Source organism: Ammospiza caudacuta, chromosome 3 (assembly GCF_027887145.1).
Source record: "Ammospiza caudacuta isolate bAmmCau1 chromosome 3, bAmmCau1.pri, whole genome shotgun sequence".
Taxonomy (NCBI): Eukaryota; Metazoa; Chordata; class Aves; order Passeriformes; family Passerellidae; genus Ammospiza; species Ammospiza caudacuta.
This window is the reverse complement of record NC_080595.1, coordinates 56,351,879-56,376,258: the sequence shown is the minus strand read 5'-3', so window position 1 is coordinate 56,376,258 and position 24,380 is coordinate 56,351,879. Positions and strand designations below refer to the sequence as shown.

At 37.6% G+C, this 24,380-nt stretch overlaps 1 protein-coding gene across 5 annotated transcripts in view; it reads left to right on the top strand.

The window, feature by feature from the left end:
* Positions 1 to 704: 704 nt before the first annotated feature.
* SYTL3 (synaptotagmin like 3) overlaps positions 705 to 24,380 on the top strand; it is a 34,570-nt gene continuing 10,894 nt past the window's right edge. The window contains exons 1-10 of one of the 5 annotated variants that reach the window (XM_058802100.1): positions 705 to 824; positions 1,104 to 1,160; positions 4,846 to 5,394; positions 6,809 to 7,024; positions 11,037 to 11,095; positions 13,653 to 13,704; positions 15,336 to 15,408; positions 16,292 to 16,364; positions 19,702 to 19,826; positions 23,288 to 23,428. In XM_058802100.1, the coding sequence (XP_058658083.1) occupies positions 5,285 to 5,394; positions 6,809 to 7,024; positions 11,037 to 11,095; positions 13,653 to 13,704; positions 15,336 to 15,408; positions 16,292 to 16,364; positions 19,702 to 19,826; positions 23,288 to 23,428 (849 nt within the window). In that variant the 5' untranslated portion in view covers positions 705 to 824; positions 1,104 to 1,160; positions 4,846 to 5,284. Of the gene's footprint in view, positions 825 to 915; positions 991 to 1,103; positions 1,161 to 1,372; positions 1,584 to 4,845; positions 5,395 to 6,808; positions 7,025 to 11,036; positions 11,102 to 13,652; positions 13,705 to 15,335; positions 15,409 to 16,291; positions 16,365 to 19,701; positions 19,827 to 23,287; positions 23,429 to 24,380 lie in introns of those variants that run through there. The other 4 variants (XM_058802095.1, XM_058802097.1, XM_058802099.1 and 1 more) reach the window with 4 other exon arrangements.

Sequence of the window (24,380 nt, the reverse complement as noted above, 5' to 3'; positions counted from 1 at the left end):
CTGAAAAAGGAGACCCTGACCAGCCACTTCACTTTGGGGCTCTGTGGTCCCCCTATAAGCAGCAGCAGCTCCGCTCGCTCCGGAGGGATGCAGTGGGAGTGTGGCTGAGTGCTGAGCACATCCTCAGCCCCATTCCAAGTCTTGTGCTCGCTGCTTCCAAAAAACAGAGACAAAACGTGAGGACTATGGGAAGAGTGAACAAGTGGTGCTTGTTTGAACAAAAAGCTGTGCTTGTTTATGTTTATACAGCATAAACAACTGTACATTCGGTTATATTCTTAGCATGTATAAAATACTGCAGCAGTTTTCCAGGTCCAGGAGTGAGAAGGAAAAATGCAATGAGTTAAATACGTGGCAATTAAGGCTTTGATTAAATATTAGGGGGAAGCTGGTAGTAGGGCTAATATTCCACAGTCTGGATTTGGGATACAGTTAATCTGTCACTGTGGGTAGTTAGAATCCTCAGGTTGCTTTTGGCGTCTCATTCAATTCAAGTTTTGCCTAAAATTAAGGCTCAAATTACCCAAATATGGTGCGTACACGCATAGCTCTATGCCCCACTAACAGCTGCTTTCTCTTCCATGATGCAGTTGAAGAAGGTAATTAAACTTGACATACACAGGTGGAAATGTTTGAAACTATTTAGCTTGATGAGGTTATAAAAAAATGCAGACTCTTCAACTTTGCCATTTGTGTAGAATTGCTGTGCTTTGTTTCATTTTGACTAGAAATCACAACTCTTAAAACACCTGAAACAGTTAAGAAGGGCTTCTGTATCACATGCACAGTTTTATAGAGCCAGGAACAAGAAAGGAGCTTGAGCTGTAAGAATAACTTCTTTTTTTTTTTTTTTCTCCAGGCTTAGAAATAATTGGTATGTAATTTTGAACTTCATTACTCACACTTGATTCTGTGATAGACTTAAGATGTCCAATCTGAATAATGCTTTGACTTTCAGTTGTTACCTGAGATCAGATTTCCAGTTGTGAGGTAAAATAACTTTCTTCTTCTTGCAGATGCATAAAAACTGACTTCTCTTGAATTTTTATCTATGCTAATTGCTTTATATTATAGACCTAAGAAGAAAACTGTTTTGTTTTCAGGAAAGAACTGCTTATGATACAAATCAAGCTTTCTGTGCAAGTCCTGGAGACATTGAGGTTAGAAGCGTTTTCACATTTACGGTGAAAAAGAAAAATGTATAACTCAAAGCCACTTCTCTTCCTGTGTATAGCTTGAACACTGAGCATATTTTGGTGTATCAGTCAGCTCTTGTAGTCTCTTGTGCCGAGTCTCCTTTTACTATTAGAAAAACAAATATCTTTGCTTGTTGCTGGTAACAAAACCAGAGATCTGGCAAAAGCTGTTGTAACACTGGAGCTCTTTGTTGAGTGCATTTGCTTTCAGCTGTTTTGGGGTGCTCCTCTGAACACCCATCAGTGGTTTCGGTGCACAGAGGAAGGAAAGGGGGTGGAGAACAGCCCCCAGTTTTCTTAAGGAGAGATAATTAAATAGTAAGACTGCTTCTCATCTTTTAAAAGAAGTTTACTTCCTGGTGTCTCTCTTTGATGGTTGCTGAAGAGGTAAGGACATCATTTTACTCTGTTCTGTATGACATAGCACAGGGGGATGCATTTTTGTTTACTGGCATGGGTTTTTTTTCAAATTGGAGAAGGTTTAATGGAAAAACCACACCTGCAATGTAGTTGTTTGTGTTGGGTTTAATTATTTGGTTTTATTTTTACTCTGAATTCTGGGATGGGAAGTTATTAATATTAGAGTCTTAATTTTGGTAAAGCATTATCAAGGACTTAATAATTTTCATGTGTATATGTAGGCATGTAAAAACTAAATTGTTGCAGCTAGGTAGTACCAAATAACACTTGTAATTTTCTTAACTAAGAATGAATTTATGTGATTGGTCTCAGCAGACTAGAAAATGGCCACAAATTGCAGTAGCTTTTGGGACTAGTTTTACTCTAAACCTTCTTAATCTGTTCCTCACTACTGATGTGTTACAGTCATCTTCTGGGTTAATGGATAAAATTATCCCATTATCTTAAGTAAATGAAGACTATGACTTTAGAAGATATGTTAATTTATAATTATTTAATTGCCATTGTTTTGTTGAAGCTTAAGGATCTGAAAGGAGATCAAGTAATACATTACTTGTAAAATTACTTTGAGGAAAATCTTGCTAAGCCAGTCATTTTTCAGTTTAAAATCTTAGGAAAGAAGCTGTTTTTGCAAACCTAATCTAGTGTAAGGTATGCTTTTTCCTTGATCTTCAGTGACAGAACTACATGCTATTTTATCCTGATAGGAAAAAACATGTTTTTTTGAGGTTGTACTCTGTGCACGCATGAATTTCTCTCGAAAAGGGTAGCCCCATTCGTCATCCCTTATCCCTTACAATGGCTTTGGGATTTGTTATGATATTTTCAAGAAGTTACTGATCCATCTGCAAGGTGCCTGCCCCTGCATTCATTTAAATACAAAATGTAATGATAAATAATGATAAATATATAATTTAAGAAGTGTTTCAACAGAATCTTTTTGTGAACATTGTGCTGAGAAGGAAGAAGTGTTGTGGTATTTACTAAAGAGGCTGCTGCTACTTTTGGTTTTATATAGGAGATGGTCAGCTTTGAGGTTAGCTGACTGTGCAAAGCAGCTAGCTAGCTGGATTCAATGGGTGAACTTGAAAGGAGGGCGTCCCTGAAGGTTTATGAGGTTTTTCCTGTCAAAGAGGGTCATTACTGAAAACACATTATTACTGCCAAAAAACTGCTCTAGTGCAGACAGCTTTGGTGTAAGAGAAGTTCTTATTTCGCAATGGTAGAGAACTTTTCAGTCCAGTTTGAACACCTCTGTGAAATAATTACAAGTTCAAGTTTGTTGTGGGGCCAAGGATTAGCTCTCATTTTGGGGGTTGTAATACTTTTAATACTTTTATAATACTTTATTTATTCTTAAAGCTACCTCATCATTCAGCTAGATTTTTTTAAAGAATTTGAAGGAGACATCAGATAGCAACTCTTTCTGTGCTTGCTTAACTGCAGGTGTTGCTCTTTGTAACTATTTTACTGTGGCACATTCTTAATAGCTCTATAAGACATTAATGTATTTTCTGTAAGATCACCAGAGCAGAGTTTTATTGGATCCACTTAGTATTCTGTCATGCAGTTAATTGCTGCTTTACTGGGATTTTCTGGTGGTGTTCTGGATACGCCCAAAATCTTACAAGTTTATGGCAAATGTAGCTTTCCCTGCAATGGATGTTTTGGTGCCCTGTGTAGCGCAGAGACACCAGAGTTTGTACTGACTCCTCTTTAGGTTATGCTGACTTAAATGGAGTTGATGGTTTTAAACATGCTCATTAATCTCAGGAGGTATTCATAAGGTAAACGATGAAAGCAAGTGAAGGATGCAGGGGCCTTTGAAAATGACCTATATTGTGTAAAAAAAAAAAATTGCTCAGCCTTTTTATGTTTCAAATGAGTAATTTCCTGTGAAATTGCAGTTGGTAAGGAAATAAAACATGACTATGCCTATCTCTGTCTCTCTTGTTTCCACAGGAAACCAATCTTTCTTTTTTTCTTGAACAAAAGCTTCTGTGAAATGGTTTATCCTTTTGGTGTCTGTTGAAGGGTTTCATGAAAAAATCCTCATAGACAAATGGAATGCAGCCTGTTTATGTAGCCATGTTTTCACCCTCTGCTTTTTCTAGTGGAAAATTAAGTAACTTAATTGGGGCAAGCTGCATGTAAATTCCCTGCACTGACAAAAATGCATTCTCACTATATAGCTGAAGTTTTAGTGGGTTCTTTTGGTGGCTTAGCTGTTTGTTTTAAATTTAAACCTTAGTATTTGAAAATAATGATCCAGCAATGCAGAAGTTGGTCAGATTCTCAGCTGAGGTCCATCAGTGAAGCATCAGTAACTGCTTTGGGAAAACTTTGCCCTTCTGTCCCAGTGTCTACACCTGCCTAGAACTTGACCTTGTGTATATACTTCAGATAAAGTCTGAAACAAACCAGTTTTCATATACCCATTTTTATTATTGGTGTACCAAAAGTGGACTTGCTTTACATTTCTAGTAATATGCACTAAATCTTAGACAGTAATATCTAAAATGAATATGGTGTGTAAGCTGGTTTAGGTTGAATAATTGTGTTCTTTCTTGACTCTGCTGCAAAGTATATTAAAATTACTTTGTATTTTAGTGGAGTTTTGCAAAAGTGAAGGTCACTGTATGCAAACTACAGTTTTGATTCTGTTTCAACTTTATACTTGCATATATTTGCACTTTATCAATTTGGGACCAAAATCATTAGTACACTGAGCTGGAAATAGTATATATCTTAACATTTTAGTCTCTCTGTGTATTAGCAAAGATAATAGCATTATTTGGTATCAAACTGTTTCTCTGGACTTAACAGACACAGGTAATTGATGGAAGTGACTTAGAGGTCTTTTTTCCTCTTAGTCTTGTGATGTCTTTTCAACAAAATGAGATTATAAAAGGACATTTTTTTCTCAAAATTTTTGTCTCAGGCAGTATGACAGTCATGAGACCTGTAGGCCTGTATTCAAAACTAACTTAAGCTTTTTTATTGATTGTTTTATGTTGACTGTACAAAAATATGGAGGTATATGGTGCCTGAGTGCTATGGACAATATGGTGAGCCTCTCTGAAGAACAGAACTATCTTAAAACCTCTCCTGTGTCTGAATTACTGCATGAAAGGTTTGAGTATAATAAAATGTGTCCTTCACATTTTTTGAAGTGTCTTGAAGTGGTGAGAAGAAATAATGTTTGGTTTTTTGGTTTTTTTCCCCTTAGGCCCAGAAACTCCAAACCTAGAAGAGCAAATAAAGAAACCCAAACCATTTCTGCCACTCCTTTACACTATCTCTTGACAAATTGTCCCTCTATCTGTTGCCAGTTCAAGCCCTATCTGGAGCATTGCTGCAAGCACTCATCTTTTTTGGAACTGCTTTCAGTGGAAAAAAGAAAAGAAAAGGAAGTTAAGGGACATATGAGAAAGTCAAGACTGCTGTGTCCTTGATAACTGTTCATATTCCCTGTGCAGCAGAGACACTTAAATGATGATCCATGTGAAGACAGACAAAGTTATTTTTCTTTTCAGGGGTATGACACAGTGAAACTCATCAAGTAGGAGTACAGGCATTTAGGAAACACCCAGACCAGCACTCTGGATGTAGTGGAGCCCATAAAACAGGAGTTTATGAAACAAGTGAAATAGTGAAATTTGGCAAAAATGGCGTGTGAATTTAATCTGAACTTCCTTAAGGAATTAGAACGAGAGGCTGTTCTGGAAGTCCTATACCGTGACCAGATGGTGAGGAAAATGGAGGAGGAAAGAATAAGGTAATGCTGTTCCCCTATTCCTGTTTTCTGTTGTTTTTTGTGTTTTTTTCCTTTTAAATTATTCTTATTCCACTTGTTGTCCTAAATGTACTCCTCTTATAGCTTCTTGTTAGCTAATGCCTTTTTATTCTCTGGAAAAATCTAAGGTTATCCAGAGCCTCTTGTTTTTGCCATTCTATTGACTCTACATTAAAGATCAGCAAATCCTGTTCACTGAATAATGTACTTGGTGAATTTTACTTCCAGCTTTCATAGAAAGTTCAGTTGCTGGCTGCATTTTTTCTGTGAAGGCTTTATGGCATTCTCATCACGTTCCTATGTATGCATATGTGTAGTTTTGGTAACATGGAACATGTTCAGATCTTAGGCTGGCTTGTTTAGCTTAGATTGTGCCAAGACTGGAGTTTAGAATCATTGGATACCTGCTCATTGTGCTGAATCCATCACTGCTCCTCCTCACACACAACAGGCAGTGAGCACACCACTCTGCCTTGGAGGATGGTGCTTGTGTCAATAGGTGTCATTGGTTAGGAAAGGATTTTATTTACTAATTTCACACTCTGCCAGTATCTCAGCGGGTGAGGATAAAGGATAATTTTCCAGCACTTTATTTGTTTTATGTCTTGGCCAGGACCAGGATTTCCTAGTACCTTGTATCCTGCTTTGTGATATTGCATCCCCCTGTAAAACTAGGTATTGGTGTGGGTAAGATATACATTTTTAGTCCCTTAAATGTGGAAATTTAAATTTTGCTTACACTAAACATTTATATAAGGATAATGGGACATATTAAGCATAAAACAATATTAAAACAATAGTAATTATGTGAAGGGCTATATAGAAAGTCTGAATTGGTTAGAAAATCCTTTTCAACTACTGATGATGTTACTATCAATTAAAAACATAGATCTTGATAATTGGTACATGCAATGGAAGCAAAGTTAATGACAAGGAAAGGTTTTGATACTTTAGGCTGTGTGCTGTTTTGGTTTGGTTTTTTAGCTTTCAGATGATGCATTTGTTATGATTATTTTTTTCTCAGTAGAATATTTAATTCTTGGATAAATATGGTTTTAAAAAAATAAATGGAGGGGGGCACCATCTAGTCTCAGTTTTTGGAGGTAAATGCATAATCACTTGCATAAAATTATTTCAGAGTGGAAAATGGCCCTGGAATGAACAAAACCCCATTTATACTAAACTGTTTCTCTGTTAGTATGCACAGTTCTGATCACACTGCAGAAGTGCTATGTGTGCAGCTTTTCAAACAGTGCTCAAAAGAGGTCACACTGGAGGGCATATCTCCCACTAGAAATGGTACTGCACAACCAGGGTATTGCTAACTTGTGCTTTCCATGAGGATTTTGTCCTCTGTAATTTTTTCTTTTTTTTTCCTTTTTACCGGTGGAATTAGGAAAATGAAGCAGCAGCTGCAGCAGCTTCGGTGGAAGGGGGCAAAGAGCACAAGGCATGAGTACCAGGAGAGGTGTTGTGCTCGCTGCCAGAAGTCTCTGGGGCTGCTGGTGAACAGAGGCGCCGTGTGCAATGGCTGCAGCCACCGCGTGTGCTCCGAGTGCCGCGTCTGCCTGAACCCCTGCCTCTGGAAATGCACCATTTGCTATGCTTATGGGTGAGCAATTCTGCCTGCCTGCAGAGCCACTGGTGGAGTGAAAATGTTGGCTGAGGTCCTGGTGGTGATGAAATGGATGGAAATTTTGGGTTGTTCTTCACATAGCTGATGTTTCCCTTCCCGTGTTTAGCAAAATGGAGCCTCAGGGTAGGCCAGTGGTACTGTGAGTGTGACAAAGATGATAATAACAAAGCATAGAAACAGTCATGAATCTGAGCCACTGAGAGAGCTCCTTGTTAAGAAAGCAAAATCTCTAAATACAGGAGCTAAAGTGATATCCACAAGTGGGCAAGGCGACAAAACCTCTGGGTCTGCCATTTCACCTCACCTTATTCTGTGTCAAAACAAACTATAGGTAGGATGCTTTTGGTTCTGTCACTTGATTTGAAAGCCTTTTAGGTATTTTAATGACATCTTTGTAAGTAGCAATGCAGACAATTAAAAAAAGAATCAGCACTCATATAGCCTGTACAATTAATTTTCATCCCTAACCAGCTCAGTATTGAACCAGTGCATCCTCACAACCTGCTGAAGGTGCTGTGCTTTGATGTAGTATAGCAAATTTCTTGACAATTTCCTCATCATTTTCTGCCTCTTACCACTGGAGCAAGAAATCTGATTGACAAATAATTTGAAGTCATGCTTTATAAAATTTCAAAAGGCAAAACCAATTAGTAACGTTACTATGGTTTATTCAAGTATGGTCAGAAATACAAATTTTTTTACTTTGAATTAGTTGGTTTTTTTTCTTTTACTACACCACATTTTTGTATTTCAGGATTCAGGAAACAATCTGTCTTTTACTTTATTGATACTTTTTTTTTTAATATCACAATATTCCCCTAGTCCATTCTATTAAATGCAATCTTTAAAATGGTTTAGAGATATTTTCCCATTTGATGAAAAATAATACGTAGGTGAAGAATGATAGTTGGTAAAATTGTTCAAAAGCTCTGCAGGATGATAAATATCCCTGTAGAAAAGGGTGAGGGTTTGGATGAAAATTTACTTTATGCCAACACAAGATGAATCCACCACTCCACTCCCTCTGCATGTGCCAAAAGGAGATTAAAATAGAGGCAAATACTAGGCAAAGTATTGCTCTCAGTCAAACAAATGTGTACTAGTTTGAAGTATTTTTTTATAGTTTGGAAGAGAGTTGTAAACTATCGCAAACAAGGTATTCTCTGAATCTTCAGCTTATTTTGCAATTAATATGCAAAATAGGGAGTTCAGATATATTTATACTTGATACAAAATATTTACTAGATTTTGATTTGTGTGTTTTGATGTGTTTCAAGCTATGTGCACTAAACTGAAAATTCAAAAGTTAACTTTCCATATGCTTGTCTAGATAACCCTCCCCACCTCCTCTTGCTTTAAATTAGTTTCTAGTTATTTGGTGGCTACTGTGGAAATCCCCTATAGAGTCCTTGGTTGTTAAGCTGCTTTGTGTAGTGCTGGTGCTGCACATCCTTAATTATTTAATTAGCTTGTCCAGATATTTAATGGTAAAACCAAGAAAACGTTATCTAGATTAATTAAAAGACCTTTTTACTTTTCCTGCAGGAAATTACCTTTTTTTTAATCTTGCTAATACAGATGGATATGCCAGCTGTCATTGAATTTCTCTTTATGTGAAGAGAGAGTACATTTGGTCTTTAGTCATGATGTAAATCAATTAAATTCAGACTTCTTCCTTCGGTGAGCTTTACGTCAAAGCTGCAAATCTCAAGAAGGGTAAGGGAGTGCAGCAATGTGGTAAATGGTACTCAGCCCCTTTTGTTTATCCTGGTGAGGGAAAATAGGATGGCAAAAAATGGTAAGAGCTAATTTCCAAGTCCCAAGTAACTGTAATTTTGGGTCTTGCTTATCACTATAATAATTTTTTCCTGAACCAAACAGCAGCAGCAGCACTATGGGGGTTCTCCCCTAGATTCTGGGGTCATGTTTGCAAGGGATGTGCTTAAACACCTCAGTGAAAGAGCATGTAGGGACAGGCAAATATTGTATTTCTTACAAAATAAGAAATTTTGAAAACCTTGTGAACTGAAAAAGTTTGTATCTTTCACCTGGAAGAGGCATCTTTTATGTGAATGGAGTTGGTATAGTATGTTGGTTTTTTTAAAGGAATCCTATATTCTAGGAGTCTAGAAAGATGTTTGTTTTGGAGGAGTTTGGTCTATTTTATCTGACAAAGGGTCTTTATTAGCTTTGTTTTCATACTTTTGGTCATATCTTAGTACAATCTTTATTTTAAAAAAATATATTTTCAGATCTATTTTCATTCTGTGTGTGGTCTAATTATCATAGAATGGTTTGGGTTGGAAAGAACCTTAAAGATCATCTGGGTTCCACCCACCCTGCCAAGGGCAAAGACACTTTTCTCTAAGACCAGAGCCCCAGCCAGCCTGGCCTTGAACACCTCCAAGGAAGGCATGTCTGGAACTTCTGTGAGTAGATTCAATTATCATGTGGATCTGTGCAGAAGTGGAGATTAAACTCTGGAAGATAACCAGGGAGAGGTGGGAATAATATAAAGGGGAGCCTGGGGTTGAATGGAAGTCAAGGGACAACCAATGCAAAGGCCTTGAAGATAGAGATTTCAGACATTTATTAATTAATAAATCTGCATCCAAAATTAGTAAGTATCGCATCTCAGTTATTTAAACCTAATTTTTAGACTCATCTGTGTTCAGTTATGCACAGGGGTCTATGGTTAGGTATGAAAATTAATTGTACAGTCTTTATGGGTGCTGATTTTTTTTTTTTTTTGGTCTGCATTGCTACTTACAAAGATGTCATTAAAATGCCCAAGAGGCTTTCAAATCAAGCCAGAACCAAAATCAAGCCAGACAGAACCAAAAGTATCCTACCTACAGTTTGTTTTGACACAGAATAAGGTGAGGTGAAATGGCAGACCCAGAGGTTTTGTGGCCTTGCCCATTTGTGGATGTCACTTTAGCTCTTGTATTTAGAGATTTTGCTTTCTTAAGGGAAGATAAGCCCTACATGAATTTAAAGTTTGTATGCTATTGCCAGTGTCAAGCAATTTTGGCTGAGGGAATGGTAATAAAGTGATTAATTTTATAGAAGGAAAATCAACAACTGGGTAGACAAAAAGTTTAGCAGTGCCTGTGCTGAGGAAATCTTTGCGGCGAGACTCCATCTTATAGTAAGCATCACAAAATTGGCAAGGAAGGGAGATATTATACATGCCCTAAAAATTAGTAAGACATTTAGATGAGAATTTGGAACCTGAAGGATCCAGAGAATCTTATCCTCAGTTCAATTTTTTTTTTGTCTTTTTAATAATGGGTGAGTTTAAGTCGCAGACTTCAGGAAGAGTAATATTTGTTGAAAATCTGATTGTGACAGAGCTGTTTAATCTGATATAATCTAGTACTTGCTAATCATTACTTTTCTGTTCCTGTGATCCTGGTGCCTTTGTAAGACATTGATGTAACTGATGGTAGTCTCCAGAAAATGGGGAGATGGACAATGAAGCCCCTGTGCTGCCAGGGCTGTGTAGCTCAGTGCTCCCTGGTAGCCATCCTGAGTTCTGCCAGGAGCCATGTCCTCTACCATGGACATTGCCAACTTCTCAGACAAGGCTGCAGCTGTAAGCAGCCAGCTCCCCACTCAGCACAAGTGCCTGGGCTGCTTTGTAAGTTGGTTGTGCAGACTGGAGTGCACCCAGGGCTCTCCTGCCTTCAGAGCAATGGCCATAGCAGGGTGTATCACTTTCCATGGCCAGTCCTACACTGCAAAAGGGAAAAGAAGCTATCAAACAAAACCCCCTCCAAAACCAAAACAAATGTCCCCAAAGGATTCTTGCCCTCCATGTTGTTTTCAGACCCACTGCAAAACCAGTCAATAGGTTGAGTAGTCATGAAATCTTAGTTTTACAGTAAGATTAATAAAGGATGTTGGATTGTTACATGGTAACTGAACATTTAAAGAAATGCATTTGCAAACATTTTGATTCTAATCTCTCTTGATTGTTTTCCAGAGATGTGAAAGTGAAGGCTGGTGAATGGTTCTTTGAGGAACGAGCAAAGAAATATCCAGGTGAAGGTAATCACTGGAACAGATCATGAACTGCTATGTAATGTGTAGTTGTCATCTAAGTCAAACACAGAATGTAGTCTGACACTGTATCCAGTGTTTCTTCCATGCAGTCCATCTGTCTGTGCAGTAAATAAAACATGAACACAAATTAGCAGAATGTGTTTAAAAGTATAACTTATTTTGTTGGAGTAATAAAAAGAAGAATATTGCTGGCCATATTTGAATTAAATTTGAATTCACGAGCGTGTAAGACTTCTAAGAAATACAATGATGTGAAATTAATATTGAAATGTTATATGTACAGGAAGAAAATGATCTTGCATTCATCATTTGTCAAAGTTTTAACTTCAGTTGCTTTCACTGAGGAGTTTAAAGAAAAGATAGAATGGAATAAATGCCCCCCATGTCTAGCTATAAATCAGGAGAGAACTAAACACTTTTGTTACCTTCAGCCAGCTGGCTGTGCCATTGCCTTTTGCTGGGCCTTTTCAGAGCCATTAAAAATACAAAATTCTAAAAGAAATTATAGAGGATGTGGATGGAATACTCTATGGAGAATGTGTTTTTTCCAGCAAAGGAGCTGTTAGTGTTTGTTTTCACCTACAATAACTAGCAAGGTGGAGAAGACTTGTTTTCTCTTTCCCTTGAAGTGCCACTTCAGGTAGGCATCTACTGAATTTTGTACCTGACTGTAGTTAAATGATACAGTTTCACTTCCAGTATCTGCATCTATGTTTGAGAGTAGTTGGTAAAATGGAAAGAGCCAGGCCTTAAACCTCTATTGGGAAGCTTGAATAGGAAGAATTTGATAAAAGGAAGAGCATAATCAGGCAAATTTTGGGTGGTAGATGTTTGTGAAAGGCAGCAGGCAGCATATTAAGCAACTAAACTAAAGTTTAATTTCCTGTTAAAGTTTTGTTTTCCTGTTAAAACAATTCATTTAAAATTTGAAAGATTTCACTAAAGTCCCTTCCAGCTAACACAATTTTTGATTTTAAAGTGTTAGCTGACTGATCTTTTTAAAGCACAATTTTATCCAATAACCATTGACAATAATTTCCCCTCATTCTTTTCAATGAGTACGAAGCTGGTAGTTTTATCAATCTCTATTAATAATATATTATTATTGGAAAAGGTTGTTCTTGGATATCGAATCTCATAATGCAAGTTACAGACAGTCTTCTTTTCCAGCAAAATAAATCAGCTCTCACTTTGAATTATGAAAGCTTTGTGGGTTCTAGAAGCATTTTGCTTAGTTGGTCTAATGGTAATGCTGTTGACATCACAAAGATCTAAGGATATACAGAAGATAAACCTGCAGGGAGAAATATGTTTTGTTTAGTTCCTTTGATTAGACCAACTGATATATTTAAAGGAGGTTTTAAAAGTGACCAATTTTGAAACACAGCAGCCTTTATGCAATCTTCAATCCTGGAGGGACAGTGCCCTCTTTTGGTTTGAAAATATAACTGATGTAATTGCTAGAAGGTAAGTTGAACTGAGAAAAAAATTTTTATAATGAAGTTTTCTCATGTTCTGTAGTAAAAAAAAAATATAAACACATTGTTATGCTTTTTAATAATGTTTTTGTATCTTCTACCTAAAGAATGAGATTAATATTTTCCCTAAAGTGGTCGATTACTTTTCATGACTAATCAATTTAAAATCTAAGATAGCAAATGTTATTTTTCAATAAGAGAGAATTCTAGAGTTCTGATTGAAAATTCTAACATCCTTGGGCTGTTATTGTTTCTACCACTGCTAAGGTCTATTACTTTCATGTAAGTAATCTTATAATTAATGACGGTAAAACATGGATCACATGTTGCTTACTGTATCAGGAATTACTAGTGATTAAAGTCACACCAGATAATTTCAGTTCACCATTTGTTATATGTGTGATTTCCCCCAGGAACAAACAACAGTTTTATGAGTCTTCATTGTTGATGCCTCATGGAGCTCTTGCTCCTTGGTGTCTCCGCATCCTGTGGCTGCTCAGCTCAGGGATGTGCCATGGTTGCTGTTTCCCTGCAGGGATGCTCTTAGCAAAGGCTCTTGCTCATGTTTGTGAGCTAGTCAAGCATTTTCATCGTTGCTCAGGTCTCTGGTAGGAAGAGTGAAAAAAAATTCACGAGGTGCAAGAGTTGACCGTGTGCCTATTCTTGTAGATGTTTTCAAGCTTCCCTTGGCGTTTGAGTTTTGTGACTGAAGTATGCTTTAGCGCAGTGGGCCCATGCACTGCCTGCCTCCTGCACCCTGGGAGGCTGACAGCCCTTGGAAACCTAGGAATGGGCATGTTGGCATCTCTGTGTGATTGTCCTTAGCGTCTGTGAAGAGTTATCTGTGTGTCACCTGCAACAGGGGAGGGTGGAATCATGGTACAGTGTCAGACTTGTGCGTTGCTTGATGTGTGTGCTGATACATCAGCTGGGAATTGACTTCATTCCTGACTTGTGTAAGGCCAGTTCCTGAAAGGCACTGGTTTTAAAAAGTGTTATACAGGCACAAGTAACTGATGTTGCTACTAAATTATCTGGGTTTTTTTCCTCCTTCATAGGCAGACATGAAACAGTTGGTGCAAAGCTCTTGGAATCTTACCAGAATCTGAGGTAAGACTCCTAAAAGGACAAACAGTCCTGGGACACGGCAAATTTGTATGGCTGATATATTTTATTATAAACCAACCAGTAGTTTGTATTCCTTTATTATGAAAAAGAATCAGTACTTTTGGAGTTCAAATGATAAAAGCATAGAAAAATTTTCACTTTTAGCTGGCAGCAATCCACAGAATAGGTCTCACATTCAACAGAGAGTAAGTATCATGTTTAGAGTAATAGTGTCTTCCTTGAAATGAAGGGACACGGCAAATTTGTATGGCTGATATATTTTATTATAAACCAACCAGTAGTTTGTATTCCTTTATTATGAAAAAGAATCAGTACTTTTGGAGTTCAAATGATAAAAGCATAGAAAAATTTTCACTTTTAGGTGGCAGCAATCCACAGAATAGGTCTCACATTCAACAGAGAGTAAGTATCATGTTTAGAGTAATAGTGTCTTCCTTGAAATGAAGGGATGTGCATTCTTTGTTTTATCTGCTTATATTTTTTGCTTAACTATAAAATTATCTGTTAAATTTGCCAAATACTTCTAAATTATTGTAGATGATAGTTATTTTCTAGGTGTCATAACAGCATCATTATTTGTTCAGTGGGAGATATTGCTGATATGATAGTTTTACAATAAATGGTAGACAAGAAGTTAGGCACTTCCACTTACCAAACTTTAAAAAAATTTAAAAATCTAGTTTACAGTGAATAAATACTTTGACTGGAGGGCAATACATGACCATACTTAACTTATTACCAGTGATATATTATGAAGTAACAGTCTGGTTATTATGTTATGAAAGGAGCCTCTGCCTTAAAATAAACCAAACCAAAAACTACAACACCAAGCAGCAACAAAAACAACTACTACCAAAATCCAAACCAACCAAAAAAAAATCCCCAAAAGGCCTGTGTAAAATAAGATATGAAGAGGTGATCTCAATTTATTATAATTGTTTGGCAAGGCACAGCTGCATAAGAAAGAAACTTATATTCAGCTGGATAAGATCCTAACCAAGACTTGCTCTTACCTGGATGTGATAAAAATTAAAAAAGAATGAAGAAGCAAGTTCACCAGCTACCCTAGGATCCATGATTTTGCTGTGATAACAGAATCGGGCAGATTTTTTTTTTTTTTTCACAGACCAGGACTATTTACCACAGATGGAATGGCAGGAATGTTTAAAGGGTCTTTAACAGTTCTGAACCCAGGCAAGGAAGGATCCTTCTAGTATTGTAAATAAAGATGACTACCTTTTGAAAACATCTCTGAGCAAGACATGGGGTGCATTTTACAGCAATTGTGTTTTAGGATTCAGGACACAGACTGTGATACTCCCAGCCATATAGAAGTCTAGGGAGCTTGTCCTAAATTTGATCTTCCTGATATTTCTAATGTAATCATTTTACCTGGAGCACCCCAAGATTGAGAAGGTAGAAAGGTAGTCCTAATTCCTAAGAACAGGCAATAAACCTGTGCTGCAACTCTGACAGACACAGGATGTTGACCCAGACCTTTATAGAGTGCAGGAAACATGGGTAATGAAGGTATTGTGCATGAAAATGTTTTATTTATTAATCTGTTGGCATCATATATTAATTACTGCACTGTTTATCTCTTAAATTTCCAGTAAAATTTCTGTCGTACCTCCAACTCCACCTCCTTTCACAGAATCACCAGCAGGAACCAGCGTGATGGGTAATGTATGTATCTGCAGAATATACATATGAGGGCATCCCTTAAGGTGTCATTCATATGAAAAGGTCAGCCACAGAAATGTGGTAAATAACTGCTGCAACATCCCTCTGCAATATAAATGCAGTCTTTTGCTACTTTGTCATTATTTTTATGCTGCAGGGGTACTGGGAGAGAAAGTTTAGAAGCTACGAGGGCTATTTTCAATTATTTTTCAGTTTTTGAGGGAAGTGGTTAACCACTCTACTTGAGATTAGAATGTTGCATCTGGTTATGGTGCCTCATCACAGGAAGACTGGACTGAGATCTGAGTTCTACTCCAACCTGAAGGATCTTGTGTTCCTGTGACATTCAGTGGTCACGTGTCACTTTCATTACTGAGTGAGAAACAGTGAATTTGATGGCTGCCTTTGCATTCCAGTTTCTAGTGGGCAGAATAGTAGAACATGGCTTGAAACTCACAGAAATTGCACGAAATTACTGTTTTGTTTAATTTTGGACTGGCTCCTCAGGCCCTGCTCTGGGTTTTGAAGCCCATTGCAGTTCTGTAAGCATTCTTATGTACGTACCCAGAGTTTGATGAAAACTCTTTGTCCTGTAATAGATAAGAGTATTAAATACCTTACCATAAATCAGTGATGTAATTAGCTGTATTTATGAACTTATGATGTGATCTTTCTGTGAGGAGTTCTGCTTATATGTGAAAGACCACGGAACTGAAAAGATGACTTTCCATACATCAATGTATGTCCTCAGATATATTTGTCTACAGAAGTGAGCAAAGGGCTGCAGCTTTACCCTCTGTCATGAGGTCTGTAGATACGTAATCCTGGCAACTTTAAAATTACAAATATTTTGTGTTTTCTTCCTCTTTGCATCTCCCATATGCAGGAACTTGGAGAGTCTAAAAGATTTAATAAATCTGTGGAAAACTTGTTTTTGTCTCTCACAACACATATAAAAAGTAAGTAGCTTTCACTCTCTTGTCATTCCAGGATAATGTAGTCAAATGTTTTGATTTTTTGGCCACAGTGTTGGCCAAGAAGTTGTTATAAAAAAGGCTCTTAAGTAATGGCTGAAACTATTAATGCCAAGGTTGTGCCAACCTGAAAAATAATATAGGAAATCTAATTTTCCTTAAGTATTCTGCCAGTTGTTAAATAAACTGATTCTATCAAACCAGAACACCTTTCTTGTAAAGATGTGAAAAGACTGTGTAATTTTTGCTTTTCATTTACCAGGTGTTCAAATCCAATATATTTAATTCATGTTAGAGTAATAACCAATTTCTGATCTTCATGTTATTTGGCTGAACCCCAGCTGACCTGGTTAAAGAGTCTGTCATTTAACAGGAGTTTAATATTTTCATTCACTGACAGTATTCATGAGGACTTCCTTCCTGTTTCTCAGTCTAGTTGTGTGGAATTTTTCAGTGCACATTTCTGTGCTTTCCAATCCTGACAGCTCCTGTTCCCTTCTGATGCTTTTGGTTCCTTTCATTCTCTTACACTGCCTGCTGTTCCTAGGGATGCAGACTGTGTGTGCACCTCTAAGGCTGACTACACTGAGGACAGTCAGCCTTTGTGAAAAACAAATTAAAGGCATCAGTGACCAGAGGAAAACAACTTCTGAGCTTTAAGAAGATTACAGGGGCTTGTGAATTTGCATGGATTTGAACAAACCGTAGTATTTTCTTGCTGGCTTCAATTTACACAACCCCACATGTGAGATTAGACCTGAACAAATCTGGCTTCAGTGCCTTTCTGCCTTTCCCCCTAACTCTTCTTTTAGTTCTTGTTTGGTCTTTCCTTTAGCTTCTTCCACCCATCCTAAAGACCTATTCTCCTTGAACTATGCAAATTTAATGTTGTGTCTGTGAGAACTCATATTAAAGCTATACAGAGATGTGGTGATTTGCTCCTAAAGAGAAGCATACAGTGGTGTAAGATCCTGGAAACAGTAATAGTTGCAGCATAGAACTGGATGCAAAGTAATTTATGCAGCTTTCTGTTAGTTTGAAGCCTGGCCATATCCCAGAGTTACTGGTAAAAACTGTCAGGACTGCAGCAAACTAATTTATTATTTTCCTGCTACCAAAAGGAAGGTTCTACTCCACTTGCATCTTTTTTTTTCTCTCTGTTTCGAGCCTTATGCTGGTATAATTAGCATCTGGAACCTTCTGGAAATTGGTTTGTCTAGGTTAGTATTAACCTAGACAAAACACATAGGTACTTTTTTGCTGTTTTAGTGAGTTAAATGGGATCAAGGTAAGATATATGTTGGAACACGTACAATAGACAGTGCTGGTCCATGTGATCAGGAGCCATATCAGGGATGGAGAAGAGCAGAGCAGGCATTCCAGAGGGAGATGGAAGCAAGTTGTTAGCTCAGTTCAGCTACAGGTGAAACCCCATTCAAGTGCTCTCATCCTCAGTTAATGTGGAGCAGTTTAATTTGGGAGAAAATAACAGGCTGTTGCAATCATTGAAGTCAGTAGTTAAAAGAAGTGTTACAGAGAGAAAGACTTGGGTTTCTTGCCTTAAGAAAGCAGCTTTTTCAGACAGTATGGCTTCTCAATGAAACCTGGTACTGTGCTGATAAATGTTTTTGATCACGAGAGTCTAAAGTTAGTACTCTGTATCTTATCTAGATAAAAATATCCTGGTTTGCAGAGGTATTTAGTACACCCAGCTCTTGTGTGCTGCAGTAAATAAACCTGGAGAAGCTTGCTGTGCCTCTGACTCTCTCACTGGAGGCAGCGTGTGTGTGTCTGAGCGCAGCAGGAATGAGGGATGGGTGTGTGCAGCACAAAGCTGCCACTGTACATCTGCTCCTTTGTGCTGCTGCCTCCTGTTCCAGGGGCTTGGCAGCAAGAGGACATTCTAATCCAATGGTTGCCTTTTGGTGAATGGAAAATGAATTACTGGTTGTAGTTTTATTTGCAGTGAAAAATTGCCCTTGGCACTAGAGAGAGTGTCAGTCTTAATGATATTTGGGTAGAGGAGCCAAAAGAGGAATAAATATGAAAACGGGACATTTGTGTTTTCTCACACAATAACCTGTTCTGTAACCTGTTCCTTGTAAGAGAGTGTGAGGCAAGGCTGGTGTTTCTGCCTCTACTGCTGGTCAAGCTCCTCAGATTGTATCTATTCCATTAGAACTCTCAATTCCAGTCTCTTTTATGATCTCTGATTTCATTGTGTATGTTAAAAACCTGGTTTCGTTTACAGAGATGGCTTAATTGAGCCTGCCTTTGAATGGGTCACATGGTGCCTTAATGGTGTACACAGAGTACAGTAAACATCTGAGGACTGATTGCTGCTAAGAACAAAACTAACCCAGAGTGTCTTTAAAAATCACACTTGAGTGCCATTGTTTTTGAATACCATAATGTTGTATTGTCTGCTGTCTGAGGTTCCTCCACAGAGGTTCATGTTGTGAGAGAAGTGTTTATTTCTTCTGTATGAATTAAACATATGATAGCTATTTCATGTGCTACTTATAAATTTTTAATTCTTCATGAGAGTCTATGTGGGACTGACAACAAAGTATCTGCAGTTAAGCCTGCTCATATTCAACTTCAGAAGTCATGGATGAGTGCTGCCCTTCCCTTTAAGCAAAATTCTGAGTGTACACTAAGGAATAAGAAGTGGAAAGTGGGGCATCAGATGTTCAATCACCCTGTAGATTTATTTGCCAATAAACTAAGTGCAACTGAAGTGCTAATTCAGTGAGATGCTTAAGTATGGACATAAGCTTATCCATATGAATAATGCTGTTGAAGTCAATGCAGGCTATTCAGTTTCTTAAAATAATATGTGGTTTGGCACCAGAGTATGTAACATCCTTCCTTTCGTCCATATTTTGGGATACATTTCTAAATATTTTCCAATATGATCTTCTTTCTACTTCTCATTGTCATGTTGCTTTATATTGTTGTAATGATTTTGCTTTTATCCTGAACCAAACCAAACTGGTTTACAAATCAAACTATACATAGGAGCTGTAGTAGCTGCTTCTGAGAGGAAACTGTATTTGGTGGCTCACCATTCCTTGCAGCAGCTATAATGATAGGCAGCAAGGAGTATAATTTCCAGTTGAAACAGCATGAAAGGTTTAGGCAGGCAAATATAATTACATACAATATGACAACCACTTGTCTTCCCAGCTGTTTCTTACTCTTAGGAGATCAATGCTAAAGGTACAGGATGACAGTTTGAAAGCTACAGAATTAGCCTATGAATCTATAGGATTGCTTGCAAAGTTTATTATAGTGGCTTTTCTCTTTATTCTATCTTCAGAAATATCAAAGTCCCAGAATGATATGGCTGACAGATGTGTCCTAACCACAGATTATGGGAAGAATGTGGAAAGAAGAAAGCAAAGAAGGAGCCAGTCTGACACTGCAATCAACGTTACAAGCAGGGTATCCATATTATTATACACAGTCTCTAACTGAAAGAGCTGTTTCAGGGTGAAATACATTTGTGAGAGCAATCGTGCACAGTGGAGTTTTTCTTTTATTTTATGAACAGGACATAGCTGATGTTCACTGACTGTGGTCAGAACTCTGATTCTTCACAAGGTTTTTCACAGATTCTGTACAACTGATGTCAGCCCAGAGTCGAAATGTTAACTGGGATTTTTAACAAGGGAGGGAAGGATGGCAAGGATGGGACATTTTGCTCTCAGGTGCTCACAGATTCTCTTGAGACTGAATTGATACCTGCTCTATGTGACTGTTAGACTGAAGGGAGGTGCTCTGTCTTGTCTTCTTCCTGCCCCTTTTGCTGCTGAACAGAACAAGCTATGACCATCCTGATATTTTCTGAGCATTTTTTAACTTGTCAGGGAAAAAGCATTGCTGTTAGTTGCTATGCAACCTCTCTTTTCCTTTTGCTTTGGTTACAGTCTCTAGCTTTCAGTGTTTTCTTGGGAAGTTTGAGAAAAATCCAGTCAAATGTTTTCCTATAAATTGTGCAGGGCTGAAGATGATTTCACATTTCTGTTTTAGAGTTACACTGAAGATTGTTTTGTACACTCTCAGCTCTCAAGTGACTGAACTTTGTCCATACTCCGTTTTGCACATTGTGGTCACTTACTGAATTGTCTTGTTAGTCTGAGTGAGGTCAGTGTGGTTTGCTAAGTGCCTGGATTAGATGCTGAGAAAAGCCCTTGCTTTGGGCCAGATCTTGTGGCACACATTGCTCACAGCTCCCATGTGCACTTTTTCATTTTCCTCAGAAGTGTTGGGTGCTGATAAATGGAAGAGACAGGATGTCAAATTGCATGGACTGGGCAGGTTGAATTGGCCCAACAACATCTGAGAACTCTGTGAAATTAGTTCTGGTATTTGTATATGCAAATAAATTATCAATAGAATTGGCAACAATTATTGGTTACCTGAGTGCTGCTTTCATTGTGTCAAGCCACACTTTGGTATTAGCTTTATTCCACAGGCAGAGAACTGCCCCTCTAGTGCATTGAAAAACATCACAGTTGGAGGCAATGTGAATTCAGACTATGCTTCACTGCATGCTGATCACAATCAATCTGCCACATTTAAAAGATGGGTATGGATTCTTTGGCTTAAGAAATTAATTTGTAGGGGAATCCAAATATTTGTGTGGGTTTTTAATTGCCTGTTTAAAAATTTAGAACTTATGTCCACGATTTGCATTGCAGGTTTTGAAAAATAGGTTTCAGTGTTTCTGTGCCAGAGTGCTATTTCTCTGAGTCATTTGATCACTGGACTATATTTAAGCTAAAATTTTAGTTTTGTGAGAAGTAATGTTGATTTTTTTTTTCAATTGTGAATGTCCTTCATCTTTGTTTTCCTTTAGAAAGGGAACTATGCCTTAAGTTATGGGACAGAATCTGTTTTAAATTACACTTGCCAAACAACTCATTATATTTATAAGAAAATATCATGTTGAAATCTTACTTGTTATGATTTCCACCCCAGAAAAAGCTTTTGTTTTCAGAACATGAATCAGAAGAGTGGCTTTCCCCCTTAGAAACTGTTAAACTGTTTTTTTTCTCTAAGGAGTGACTGTGAAGTAGTAACTGTAACCACAAGTTTGAATTTGCAGTGTTTAAAACTGGGGCACTATTTAAGCCTCAAGGATGCTATCAGTTTCTTAAGTTTGTTTTCTAAATTTGTGATGTGTGCAGAGCTTGATTCCTTTGGATTAAAATTGAAAGAGATTATACTTAAACTCAGTATTAGTGAGAAAACCAAATCCAATGGCAAGAAGTACCAGCCAGTGTAAAATCTGGATTTTGAGGGCCTCTCATCTTTAGAATGCCCAAGTTTACTAAGGAAGTGCAGCTATCCCTGCCTCACTGGGGAGCAAGCAGGCACGAGCCACGTTTGGGAGCTGTGTGTGGTGCATTGGTAGCTGTGGGATACCTCTCCTGTGGCAACAGCAGCAGACACGGGCTGGGCTCTGTGAGCTGCTGCTGAGTTTAGCACTGGTAGCTGAGTTGCCTTGTCAGCCTCTTCTGTTCTGTACTGCACAATAGCACAGTCTTTCTGATCCAAGTAGAAGCTAAAATTCAGTGTATTCAGCTTGTTTTGGTTAGCAAGTGAACATAGCTTGTGTTTCAGGTTTTATAAAGCAGAAGACACTTTCTCTGCTAGGAAATACTATTTTGGGTTTACTTGGGGTTTTTTTTGAGACTGTATTCTGAATGCATTTTCTGTCTGTTTCCCTCTCACAAGGTAACTTAGTTCTTGCATCTGTTCTTAAGGCAGGGCACTTAATAGACATCACAATTTCTGTGTGCTATAGTAACAGCAGACTGGTTAAGATTTTGCACAACTTATTTTTTTCAGAAGTAATCTCACTGAATTATCTCACCTCTTGTCCTCATTCTCTAGTGCTGTCTGCTGCTGTGCAGGAGGGATTCTTTCACATTTCCTGTTTCCTGTGTGCAAATAAGTCCTAATCCTTGCTATTGATTCAGTCACACTATATTCTCTTTAGTCTTTCAGGAAATCTGTTACACACCTTTTTAAAATAAGTTATTTTCCTAGATCCTAACCATGTAAAATTTCTTAGTTTGCTTTTTTCCTATCCATTGAGATGTCAACATACTTTTCATAGATTGTATTATCCCCAAGAGGTGGTGTGCCACAAACACCAATATTTTGAGCATATTTCCAGGCCTATGTATTCGCATTTCAGCACTTCATTCTATTAGCTGTTGTTCTTGGCAACAGAGGTGGCTGAAGATAAATCTCAAGGACTTTTGATTAATATATATATAGATATATAACTCAGAAATTATCAGGGTTTTCATGGGAAAATTGGAAATGTGAATGGACTTAGTCAAAGCAAAGTCAAGAACACCTTGGAAATTTAAACTTTTTCTATAAACAAAGACAAGAGAACTTGTCAGTCTGTTTCTATTTTCAAATCTCTTTCAACTTATGTTTATTCTTGCATAAGTAAATATGGGCATGTGTCATGCATATTGCAAAACACAGTTTTTAATTTCCTGGAGGCAAGATTATATTTTCTTCCAAAATTACTGTTTTGTTAAGGCTTAATAAGGACTTATTAATATATTGCTACTTTTGGTGTGTTATTAGTAGACTGTTGTTAGTAATTGCTAGTGATTGAGGTTGTGACCCTTAGATTAGCTGGTGGTATGTTGATTTTTAAAAATTATTAATATAATGAGTGTACCACTAACTGGGTTGAGAGAGTTATAAATCAACATTTAAATTAAGTTGCTACATTATCTTTGAAGGTGTGCCACTTGCATGACCTTAATCAGAGTCAGTTGTAGATATTTACTGAGTTTTTTTCTGATAACATTCTTGAATCAGGACATTTTTCTTAAATTGAAAAAAAAAATTACTTTCTGAATTTCTTACAGATGAAAAGTACACCCAGTCTGCAACAGCTCATCACTGGGGCCCAAAATGACAGTGAAACTCAGAGCAAAAGTAGTTGCAAGGAAGAAGACATAACAACCAGTCCCACGAGTGATACAGTTTTCTGTGATGGCAAAAAACATGTAAGTTAAAGGTGAAGCCCAACAGAAGAGGTGTTTAAAGGGAACTGATAGAAAAGCTTGTGCAGAATGTTGGTGTATTTTGGATTATATCATAAAAAGAAGGAAGAATTGCACTTGAGTGTTTCTGATGAAAGACTGATTCCTTTGACACAGTCCTCATAGTAACACTGTGAACCTTTTGAAGCATGAGGCAAATTAATAATGGATAATTGATGGATATATCATCCACTAATAATGAATAATTGATAGAATAGCTTCTTCTGAATTTTGAAAATGCAGCTAATATTCTTCCCATTTGATTCTTAGGATTGGGATTATGAATGTGGTACTTTGTCACCTGGTATCTGGCTTTTTCTCTTCAAGCTTCATTTACCAGAAGGGTTTTGTCAGTCTGCAAGAACTGTGGTACTGGAAATGTCAGTGGAAATTCAAATGTCAGAATGCCAGTGAATGAAGTGGGAACTGACAGTGATGGAAGCCAGGGGAGCAGTTCATAGGCTTAAGGGATGACATTGAATCATCCTCTGTTGGATGGCATTTTGAGTACTGCAAATGAGAGAGAAGGAAGCTGGTTATAAATGAATTCAGCACAGTGCTTTAAAGCCTCTGTGATTAACTGTGGAAGCTAATTTCTATCTATTAGTGATGAGGTTAAGCAAGGTGAAGTATACAAAGAATTCCTGACTGATCTTGTAAGGAAGGGAACTCAAATGACTTAGGGACTCGCAGTTAAACCAGGCTGCTCACTTGACAGAGAAGCAGAAACACAAACCGGGACCTGGGTGCTCTCTTGTAGCTCATTGCACTGAGGAGTCAGACGTGTTCAGCTGACAAATGGAAAACAGTTTTGTGTTACATTTGTGATTCTAATGACAACCATTTGAGCTGGGCTGCAGAAAGCTCAGTCTTAGAACTGAAATATTTTCTGCTGTCTTATAAAGGTGGAGGTCAA